The sequence below is a fragment of the Triturus cristatus genome, chromosome 3_2 (assembly GCF_964204655.1).
Source record: "Triturus cristatus chromosome 3_2, aTriCri1.1, whole genome shotgun sequence".
In the NCBI taxonomy this organism is placed as follows: Eukaryota; Metazoa; Chordata; class Amphibia; order Caudata; family Salamandridae; genus Triturus; species Triturus cristatus.
Window position 1 is genome coordinate 112,513,577 of NC_140584.1, and position 12,401 is coordinate 112,525,977.

Below are 12,401 nucleotides of genomic sequence, written 5' to 3' on the forward strand. Positions count from 1 at the left end.
ATAGAATGCTGCCATTTTAGGTTTGTCAACGTTAAGATATTCCGATTCCTTCTCACAGATATAGTTCTGTCTTAGCGCCTGTGTAGTTATATCCAGAACTGATTTTTGGACACGCTTGGTGGGATCGATTTTGATGGGTGTGTAGTGTTCTCTAATGTCTAACATATCCTTCATTTTAAGGACATATTGGTCAGTGTCCAGCAAGACTATCCAACACAGCTTTGGATAGTTAAGTTTTTGTTTTGGATTAACTCCTGTAGCACTGTATGTTCCTCACAGGATATATTATACACAGGTGCAGGTATTTCATTGCTGCTTTCATTTTTTGGAAAACTACATGTTCAAAGATTGCTATCTCTGGACCTATTTGCTCTAATGTAGGCCGAAAAGTCGATATCAGTGTAATCCCGACTTGTTGTTGGTAGTCAGTGTTAGGTCATTTTGGCCTTCGAAGAAAACTCAAAGCCTAATTTTCCTAAAGAAAGTCATTAGGTCTTGGAAGATTTCAAATTTGTTAGCTCTGGTATGAGGGACAAAGAATAAACCTTTGGTAAGAAGGGATTCGGTGAACAGATCTGTTGTTTGATTGCTGGGATTAAAGATGGGTATTTGGTTTAATCTCGCCAGTACTGGCCATGTCTGGTCACCAGATACTGGTTGTCGTTCTGGTACTGGTTCTGTCCTTGCTGGTATTGGTTCTGAGGTTGTTGGTAGTTCCCTCGGAACCTTGGCTGGCATCTCATTCGCCATCGGTTCCTTTGGTTCCCTCGCCTGGCTAAAAAAGAGGGGCGATCTCCCCTAGATCCTCCAGACATATTCCTACCTGGACCTTGATCATAATTATTGGTGTAACCTTCTCCTTCCGAGTCTGAGGTATCGGAGAAGGTAGTGATCTTTCTAGATGGTCTATTATATGTTGGCTTATGTTGTTCCTTGAAACTTTGCTCTTGTTGGTAATAATTATCTGCCAAATACGGATATATTTTCTCTTGGCTGGCAAATCTAACATCTTTTTCAAGTTTTTCTGTTTTCCTCTTCAGTAGGTAGTCATTATAGGAGGCCATGTCCTTCTCCACCTCCTCTAATTTCTTTTTGGCTTCATCAAGAGCCTGGCTATTTTTTATCTTTGTCTCAAGTTCTTGTACTTCCTCTAAGAGGGTATGAACTAGTTCCTTAGCTGTTTCGACGATTAAGATCATGAGATCTCGGGAACATCTGTTCGCAATCAGAGACCTGTGTTAGAGAAATTTCCGTATTTGTACAAACAGCCCCGGTATGTTTGTCACTTGGAGCCCTTGTGGGATTACTCCTGCTTTTAAGTATTTGAGCATAAAATGCCTGTGCAGCTCTATCCGCTTGATTTTTTTCCTAAGGGCTGTCAATTTTTGTATGTCTTCATTACCTATCATGGTGGTATTGGTTAAGTTTCCCCCTCCTACCAGGGAAGCAAAATCTTCGTCCAAAAATCCAAAGGTTTGTAGTTTGTCCATATTATTTTATTTATTCTAATAAGAGCTTAGCGAACAGTAAAACAAAAATCAGAAATTCACAGAAAAAACAAAAGTTAAAGTGACGTTATAGCTAAGTGTAGAAATGAGATAAAACTTATGTTCTAAACCAAAAGAACAATGAAATTCACCAGTTATAGTTTACTGGGCTAACAACAATTTGCATCTTTACCATGCTCTGCTTATGACCTCACATATTTCATCACTCATGACGTGTGACTTAAATATTTTTTTATTATCCTTTGCACTTTCCGCTTTCAAAGCATTACATCTTGATCTCTTAATAACAGATTTATACAAAGCAGTTAGATTACTTTCATGAACATTTTATCTGTACAATTGTAGTGCATTGAAATATAAAACTAACCTTAAACAATTTAAACCTGTACTGCTCACTCATGACATTTTTGCATTATTGATTATGTCATTTATGACATTTCAAATGACATTGTTAATGACTTTTTTTCAGACATGCAGAATCAACTGTATTGTTGGTTACCAATGAATGTCATTTAGCTTTTTCTGTAGCTACTCTATCTGCATGCTGGACATCATGTAGTGTTCTGCAAATATTTGGACCACCTCTCACATTCTGCTGGCAAGGTAAGCATAAAAACCGCAATAAATACAAATGATACCATACTGAGAATGTCTGCCATGAGCGAAAAGTTAAAATAAGTTTGAATCAGTTAATTTAAAAAATGTGAAAAAACCTAAATACAGGACAGGTTTTGTTTAGATGTATTACATACCATTTTATGGAATAACATCAGAACAATTTGGAATTATTTAATTACTGCGCACGTACAGTAAACTGAAACTTTTATTTGACAGGCCCTCTTACCTCTGCCCTATTTAAGCAAAGTTCTCAATCACATAAACTTTATAATAAAATGTTGGCACTGTCTTCTAGATAACATGAAACGAGATCATAAGAGAACATACAGGAAGAGGCAGAGAGCATACAATGACAGTGAGCTATAAAAGTGAAAGGATTAATTGTAGAATTTATGTGTTCTGTCAATCAAAAGTTTAGGTTTTATCAAACGATTACAATACAAAATTAACAGTACATACAATTATTTTAAACCAATATATGACTAGACTAAAAAACATACATAATGCCTCAATTAAAGAATTACATTTCAAATTGGCATGACAAATAATATATACACATTAATAGTAAAGTGACAGGTCGTATAGTCAGCTTGTATTATTTTTTTCAATTGTTGTGATAAATGAAGTGTTTTGGACATTTATTACCAGAATGTCTGTCTGATTTTTATGGGTCTGCTGTGATATTCAGAGTTTTAAACTCATTATTTAGCATCTGACAACATATAGGTCATATGAATTTATTTGACCAGTTATTGCTCAAGTTCATCAATTTAGGTGGGACTTTTTCACATCCAGCATTTAAAAATTTAAGTTGTCAATATTATTATACTGCATGTGCAAGAGTGGTACTTGTAAGAGAACTTTCAACTCTCTATAATGGTGGACCTGGTTTATAGTTTGGCTGATGGGTTAATTCACAAATATGACAGATATTCCATCCTCCTTAGTTCAATTGCAATTATATTCTATGAAAATTGTAATAAGACAGATGGGCTATCCATCATGTTTGTGACAAAGTAACCCATTTGCCAAACACTGAATTAGGCCCGTAGTCTTCAAATTTGGCAAGGTATTAACCAATGCTATTGGTCTAATGTACCACAAGTTCATGCTTTTTCACAACCTTACTATCCAAGTTCTCCTGTTCGCAGTCGCCAAGAACCCAACCTATCTTCAACCTACAGAACACCAGGAATTTCTGAATAGATGACACCCAACAACCCTGACCCCATTCTGGGCCTGCTGGCTACTCCCTTGGTTTTGTATGCCTATTGGTGGCCTGTATGAGTATGCTGTGTCTCCTCTGGTGACAGTAAGTCAGCGAGTTTAAGGATCCCTCTCTAAATTCTGCTAGGTGACCCCTGAAACCTGTCAGTCATAAGGCACAAATGTCAGCCAACAAAGGTCAGTGATATGATAAGAAGAATTTATTCCTCCAAGTCTGATAGCAAGAGCATCCTCTTCTCTACCAAACGCCATTGAAAGTGCATTTTTATGAAATAGCAGTATAAAAAATAGTGTTAAATGAATCCATATATCCACAGTAGCCAAAAAATCATTCAATTCGACACAAATACCCCATGGAAGCCACTTGGTATTTGCACTGGCACTTCAGCTCTTCCAATTTCAGTAAATGTCTTGGCATCCAGTAAGAGAAGAAATGTGTTTTTATCCTGTAGAAAAACATGATTTGAAATAATCAAAGTAAAATCAATTAAAAAAAATAAAACATGAAATAAAGAAACCATTGTAAATGTATATTTAAGCAATCTGTCGTAGTGAGCCTTTAGTAACAAAAACATTTTAAAAAACACTGAACCTCGCCCATGGATATTTATTAATGCACTACTAAAAAAAATGATATTAATAATTTTCTCTAACAAAACAGTGCGTTAGAACGAACAAATAATTTTTTGGGTAACATTATAGCCAGTCAGATTTTTTATTTTCAGTTGAAAGGTTAAAAATAGACAGAGGCTATAATTACTCAGTATGTCACATTTTATTCACTCTTAGACAAAAGGTGCCAATGTCAAATCAAACTATTTTATTACCGTCCCAGAAGACTTACAAATATATATTTGGGGCTAACATGAATAGAATGTACAGGTATCTTTTTTCCTATCACGGTAGTTGTCAACGAACAAGTGTTTTAAGGTTTTGAAATGCTTTTAAGTATTTTCCACTATAGATTTCTATTAAACTTGGTAATCTTTTCGGCATGCTTCTAAGTTTCTGGAATGTCCAGTGTGAGATTTTAATGAGCCAAGACCCTCATCTAATGAACAGTAACTACAAACCTGTTAGTTCTGATCAAGAGACTTCTGTTTTTATGTTCATGGACAAACAACGGTTATTCGTTAATTATAGACAAGGCCACTCCAATTTTGGTCAGCCTCCTTAAATTCGATCACACACTAGCTTGGGTTTAAAACTGGCCAGGCAGGGGAAGCTCAAGCTTCTATTCTAAGGTGCTCATAGAATAATGGTATCTTGGTTTGAACTACAGACAGCATTAGCTGACCAAATGATGCTTTAGCCTGCACTCCCCCCAGTACACAAACACCAAATACGGAAGTCAAACTAATTGGCATTCTCAAGGCTTTTGTAATCTATTCCTATTTCTGAGAAATGTCTTTATTTTTCTTACTTTATCTTACAGTACTATAACATTTATTGTTAGTTTAATTTGCTGCGCCTTGAAGCTGCGTTTTGATATTAATATGTTAAGAGGTAGGGCTAAAAGGTCATGTTAGCAGTCTGTGTCAACTGGGACAATCAAAGTAATAATTCTGGAAATAACACTAGGAATACAATTTCCGTGTTTGAAAAGAGCACGATGGACCAGGCCTGCAAGTAGGGAGTGAAAAAGAGGTGTGTGCTGTGGAGTCACCATGGAGTGGGCAGTAGTGATGGCCATAAAAGGGGATTTCATCTTTTTAAGTACGATGCTGTAGTATTCCGTATACTTTTCATGATCTCATATGTTGGAAAGCCCAGCTAGTTGCTAGGATGTATTTGTGTAAATGGAAATTCCATCTCAGTTGGCTGTTGAAGGTTACTGTGGCTGGCTGGGGTCTCGGTTCCCTGTATTCCCTGTATCCTATTAAAGAAGATAAACATTTCTCTACAAGTCTCTTCCGCTTTCTTCTGCAAAAGGGAACTTAGCATTGGCGACATGCTTTTGATGTGCAGAAAGCAAGGTGTTTCCCAGAACAGAAGGATTACTTATGGCCGATTTGCTTGAGACCTCACTGTAGGAGAGTAGGGTCTGCTATCCTATGGTCACCCCACATTTTTGCTTTTGCTTCACTGGTTTTATGACTTAGTGTGGCTGTGGGCTTGCTAATCAGACCCACAGCCCTGCTGTTCTCTCCCTAAAGTAATGCCAATGCACACTAGGTGCATTACCAATGAGAACTGGTTCACCTTATTAGACCCTGTAACAGTGCACCCCAGGTACCCAGGGCATAGGTGTATCCAAGGCCTACCAGGGGCTGCAGCATGTATTATGCCACCCCTGGCCTGGCCTCACTATTTGACACAACTGGCTGATCACTCAGCTGGGGTAAGTTGGTGTAATCACCTCTTACTTAGATATAGTATATCTATATCTAACATATATGGACACATGGTAACCTATAAGTCACTCCTATGGCAGGCCTTAACAATCCTGGAGGTAGAGTGCTTGGTTTCATGTGAGTTGGTGCTCTGGCATGAGCTGAGTCTGTCTGCAGCTTTCGGAACAACGTCCTTTAGTTGTTTTCATGATATTGCCATACCACATACTCTTAAGTGCATTATGAACCTCGCGGTCAAATGCTAACTCTGGTTTGGCTTTATCAAAACATGTCGAGTAAGGTGTCATACGATTTGGGATACTACCCCCTCGCCAATTCTGGCGACGGGGGTAGCATTCCACCCTTCTAGAGGGACACGACATGTACCTAAACTGAAACCCAGGTAAAGTTAGAAAGAGCCTCAGCATCACAAAATGGATGCTGCCACCACAGACCCAAGTCTGCCCTCCTGCTGCTGGGAGTCCTTCCAGCTTGGGAGGTTTGGACAAAGGGTTTCCTGTCAGGGGAGGTGCTTGCACCACCCCAGACAGGATTTTGTGTAGTGGGTTAGGTAGGGCTGAATAGATTGAGACATGCCTGGGGCACACAAGGTGTCCCTGTGCATATGCCAGTTCAAACCGGAGCTGGGGCTCTCCAGCCCCAGCCCTGGCGCAAAACTGAACAAAAGAGAGGGGGTGTAACCACCCCCCTTTCTGGTCCCACCCAGAGGAGGGACCTAGCAGGTGATCCAGCCCCTAGATTTGGAATAAGAGTAGGAGCTGTGTCCCAGGACTTTAGATCATCCTGAAACTCGACTTAGAGAAGAAGAATCACTGGACTTCGACGTTCTGCTGCACAGAAGACTGAAGAGAATCTCCCTTGTGGTCAAGGAGTGACCACCCTGTGAACACAGGCACCATCCAGCAACTCGACGACTGCTTTGCCGCCGCCTCCAGAGGGAGACCGAGCCCAGAGCCCGACAAGACCCAGACTCCCAGACATCTCAGAGCCCGATCCACAGTCCCTGCAAAGAAGAGACCCGTGGAGGCACCGAGAGACGTGGGACCGGCCATCTTGAAACGTCCACGACAAGCTGACTGCGCAGCACCCGAAGCATCCTCCTCGCTGTGCATAGGGCCCTGAGAAGCCCCAACACCGAGCAGCATTTGCACCAAAGTCCAGCCCTCCAGCATCCACGAGATCTGCGTGGGGCCCTTTTGCTTTTTGCCACTCGACGCGTCATCCCGGTTACTGGCCCGTTGGCTAGTGGCCATCTTGGCAACGAAATCTACAAACAACACTGCTGGTCTGGGTGCTCCAGACTGGCCCTTGCTCCTGTGAAAAGGAGCAGCCCCTCTGACCTTGCTGGTTAGAGCACCAAGCTTCCATCTACTCCTGCGTGGCTTGCATTAGCCAAGGCCTGTTTGCTCCAATCGAGAAGCCAACACCGCCATCAGCTAGAGCCTTCGTGGGACAGCTCGTGAGTGACTCCTGGACATCGTCGACATCTTCACTTCCACGTGGCTGCAGAGACAAGCTTCACTTTTTCACCTGTTGACACCCGACATCGCCTGGTTACTTCCTGGTTCCACGCCGGTCACTGGCTAGTGACTCTGAACATTGTCCCCTCTGCTTTCAGGTCTTCTACTCTTCAGATCCACCCTTGGATCCACCGGAACTCTTCTCGCCTGGCCGCCTGCAGCATCTTCATCTTCAGGCTCCATAGACTGCACGACGAAACCCGACGCACTTTGACACCTATGCACCCGCTTCCTGTGGGTGAGGTAAAGCTGGCACTCCGGTGCTCCTGTGTAGAGAAACATCTCTAGTGTCTAGGTTTCCAATTGTTAGGTTCTGGTCCATCCGGAAGACTCCCTTTGCTTTAACTTTGTGACTTTTACGCACCCATTGAATCCAATAGGTGCACGCGTGTAACTTTCAACACTGCACACGCATCCTGTGGGCCTCCTGGTCACTAACTACTGTTAGCTCCTTGTAGTCCCAGCAATTCTCAAGGCCCTAGGCCTTCTTACTTTTCTATACGTGGTTCTTATACCACTATTTTAGTATATGGTTTAGCGGGCCACCTGGGCCATCCATAATTGTGCAACTTTTGTATATTTAAACATTGCCTTGTTTTAACAAATGTGCTTCTGTGCTCATAAAGAGTATAGGGGATACTTTTAGTATATAAATACATATATATTTTGAATATATATTTGTGTGGTGTCCTTTCATTTGGTATTCAAGGAGGTTACATATGGTAAAACAGCTGGCTTCACATGCCCTCAAGAGTTTAGCCTGAAGACTGCACTGTCCACGCTACCACCTAGGATAGCTGGTCTATCTAGGTTGACTTCAACCACCACCATAAGGGTTGCTTGGCATGGTACAGGGTGATCACTAGAAATAGTGAGCAACATATACCAGGCCAACTTCTCACACTCACCACTACAGTTAATACAGTTAAACATTTTTGCAAGCAGATTCAAGCCAGCAAGAAGGCATTGAAAGCTCATGTTTTAGAAGTTCACCTACTGGGCTGGAGGTAATTTTGACTTTATTTGTGCTTGAAGACTGCACGCGAATAAACTTCTAATGAACGTCTATTTGTAGATGATGCTTCACGTGATCACGTTACTTGCCAACCACTGTAATTAAAAGTGTGTATTGAAGATGCTCCTCAGCACATGTGGTGTGTGCTCCTACGTGGTCACCTTGCAACAATAAAGCGCATCAAGCGACATGTGGTTGCATTCCTATGTAGTTACCAGGCAACAATGCGCTAGACTAAACAAAGGCCCGCCGCGTAACGTGACTGTCTGTGCTGTCTGGCAAACAATTCCAGATTTATCCAACGTAAGGATAAGCTTTCATATGTTGTTACTAGGAAACACCAGCATGTCTTCAAGAAGCTTGGAGCCTTGTGGTGGAGCGTCGGAGTCACGGAGTGAAGAGAGTGCGGTGTTCACAGAGTGCAATAAAAAAATGGCATGGAAGCGTTTCTCAGTTAATGCTTGATCTCTTGGGAATCTTTTCATCTAAGGTTTTTTCTTTCTTTTTTTTCCGAGAGTTTTGAATTTTGGATAACTCTAACTGCATTTATCAGACCTGGTGCTCAAAGGAAGGTGAGTGCTGTAAGACTTACAGACTTTGGAGTGCACTTACTCAGCAGCAGATCGATTTTCATTTACTGTTTTCATCTTTTTGCTTTACTACAAAGAGCATGGGAAACTGTTTTTCTGTTTAAAATATGGTAGTATGTGCTTCTTTATGATTTTTGCAGGTATCAACATCTCGGGTATTGGGGTCGAATGCCAGTATTTAATATCTATAGTCTCTGAGATGAAGTGCTCATAGTCCTAGACGTTCATAGACTTTGTATTTAAATAAGTAAGGTCAACATGCAAAATGTTATGGCATTGTCATTTCTTTTCAGGTCACCTGGTGATCTTCCCATGCAATGGCAAAAATGGTGCAAAGTTTTAAACCATTATGCTACAGTATGTGATACTTTTCTTAGTGTGGAACACAAAATGTCTTTATTGATGCACTGTCTTGGGCCTGAAGGTATTTGAACATCTACCTGACATATCTGACAATGATGCAGTCAATCTAAATGTGTTTAAAGAAACTTGAACTGCATTATCTTCCTCAGGTGAGCACGGTGTTGGAACGTTACCACTTTGGGAGGAAAATACAATGCCAAGGCGAATCTGTGGAACAATACATCACGGAATTACGTAGATTAGCTGCTTGTAGTGACTTAGTCCAGACGTGTAGAGGATCTTTAGATGTTTATTAGTAGTAAGTTACAGGTAATCCAGTTCAATCCAGTACAAGACAGTACAAGACAGTACAAGACAGTACAAGACCAACCATAGACCCCACCAGGAGCAGCCAGTGTGGTGCTCAGCCCTTTTTAACTGACATCTCTGACTCCCAACATTCTGTACTACATCATAGGATGAACATTCCACTGGCAAAACAAGAGATGCAATGCATAACAACAAAGCCAGGATATTACATATCCCCTTTTCTTCCATATAAAACAATGAAGAAAGAAAAGAGAACAAAAAGATAGAAGAAACACAAAGAGTAAATCGGAAACATCGCAAACCATTGAGAAAACAGAACACCCAAAAGGAGAAACGAAAACGTAAGTGAAGAAAACAGAGAAGAATGACAAAAGGTGACAATACCATCCCCTTTTCCTCACAACAACAATAACAAAAAGAGAAATTACAAAGCGACTACCTCAAGATATACCTACTGGCCAGGCATGCATAATAAGAGACAAGTCAAAGCACAACACAATGACCAACAAACAAAAGCAGACAGTAAAAAGAAACGGAGAAGAGAACCTCCAAAGAACAAAAGAACACCACAGTGAGAAAAAAAACAGAGAAGAACAAAGGAAAATAGAATCCAGAATTCACAGATGAAATCAATAAGAGATACCAAAAGGAACACTGGGCAGTAACAGGAAATAGTGAGAAAATAGAAATAAATCACTCACACTTCCCATTAGATTAAAATTTCAATATAAAGATGATGACGTTAAATACCAATTGAAAGCTGTAAACGAAACACATTAAATTTGAGGAAATCACCAATTGGTATTCAGACTAAGTACCATGTAAAGGTAATATAGAAATAAACAGGTTGTGAACAAGTGCACACTGTGCATTGAACTGATGAGATAAAACTCAATAAACACACCACATTATAATATTGTGCACTGCTGTGAAAGGTCTACACCCTAACAACACACCCTAAGTAGGGTAAAAATATAAAATTGTTGTGAACCATAGAGAAGGAAATACCCTGGAGGTCATTTCCTGTGCACTAAACAGATGGGACTGTCACCAATGTGACACCCATGTGGAGGCAGAAATGTTGTGCACCGTAGAAATGGGAATGAAACCCATGTGAGACACCACATATAGAGGCAAATAAGTTGTGCACCGTAGAGATGGGAATGTAACCCATGTGAGACACCCCATGTAGAGGCAAACATGTTGTGCACCGTAGAGATGGGAATATAACCCATGTGAGACACCTCATGTAGAGGTAAACACTTTGTGCACTGTAGAGATGGGAATGTAACCCATATGAGACACCTCAAGTAGAGGCAAATGTGTTGTGCAACGTAGAAGATGGGACTGTGACCCATGACACACCTTGAGTATAAGCAAAAAATGTAGTGCATCATAAAGGTGGAACCGAAACCCAAAAACCTGGAGACTGGAGTTGTGCACAAAATGGGAGAAAACCCCAAAGACACCCTATGTAAGGTAAAAACATACCCTTTGGACAGACACCCCTAAGGTCAAGTAATGTACAGTGCGCGAAAAAGCTAACAACCATCAAAAACATCGCAAGCACAAGATAATGTACTATAGGCTACACGCTGCAAAGAATAAAAGCAATAAATTAAAATAAATAAAGTAGTCACCGTAGTCTTTTGAATGAAGGGAGACACATGGAGTCTGCGTGCGTGTAGTTCTACGTCCAAAAGATGCATGAAACCACACAAACAGTACCTGTAATGCTTAGTTGACGAGGATGTGGAGGAAAACGCAGAAATAGTTCCACATGATGCATAATAGTAGCTTGTAGTAATAGAAATTTTGGGTAGACAATGTGGACAAACATGAAATTCTTCCGTTCTCATCATCATCTCTTATCACTTGTGAGCAATGACTCACCCGGATAGTAGATCCGAAGAAACTAAGAAAGTCATGGTGACTGCAGAGCAGTGTTCAAAGCCAGGATGCGAAATGTAGGGGAAAAAAAATGAAATGAATATTGAGTTTGAAGACAGAAAATGGAGAAAGTACCATTAATTCCTTGTTGCTGCTCCTCTTAGCAAAACGTTCCAGTAATGCTTCAAATTACAGGCAAGTTCGTTAAGAAAGTCTTGAATCACAAACAGAAACGTGGTTGACAAATGGAAGCGCAGAGAAGATCAAGGCATATTACATCGGCAGTGCAACCGCAAGATGGCGGCACGCACGGTGATGTTGTGCTGGGTGGCTCCCAGCACGTCTTGGCATGTAGCGGTGCAGGAGCAGCCATAGGCATCGGAGAGAAAAGAACATGCAGGAAACAATGGTGACATCGGAGAAGACTACGATGAAGGTAAGGCTGCGCGCCCTCTGTATGCCAGCTCGAGCCAGGTTTAAAAAGAGAGAAAGCGGTTTAACTGCCACAGGGAAGACACACAAAGGGGCAATGGGCAAAAGTAAAAAAAAAATGGAAAGTTCTCACACGAATGCCCAAAACGCTGGCAACAGTCTTCCGATCGCAGGCATATGTTCACCCGGTAAACGAAGCGCAAACAAAGGGGTGACCGTCAAAATCCTAGAGTGAGCGCTCTATTTCCTTTGTATATTTGAAGACAGTGTAAAAGCTGGTAATTGAGTACCACACGACACTAAGAAGGTGCAGAAATAATAGTCCTGTCCACATACGTCGGTAGAAAAATTATGACACGAAGGCACAAATAACACAAAGAAACACAGCAGGGTGATCAAGCCAGCTGCATCTCTGTGAGAATTGTAGCTGAAAAGACTGTAATCAGTGGATGCAGTAACTGGTAGACAGGATTGAAGAACAGTTCATACTGGCACACGCATGAGAAAACACCTTCTTCACCAGACAGCGTGTAGACGTAGGCTTACCCTGACAGAAGGCTCAGCACCACTAGAAG

At 41.2% G+C, this 12,401-nt stretch overlaps 1 protein-coding gene across 1 annotated transcript in view; it reads right to left on the reverse strand.

The window, feature by feature from the left end:
* Positions 1-1,722: 1,722 nt before the first annotated feature.
* The window catches only part of LOC146856880 (carotenoid-cleaving dioxygenase, mitochondrial-like), a 165,022-nt gene continuing 154,343 nt past the window's right edge, over positions 1,723-12,401 (reverse strand). The window contains exon 12 of the mRNA XM_085647337.1: positions 1,723-3,799. Coding sequence (XP_085503463.1) covers positions 3,686-3,799 — 114 coding nt within the window. The 3' untranslated portion in view covers positions 1,723-3,685. The remainder of the gene's footprint in view (positions 3,800-12,401) is intronic.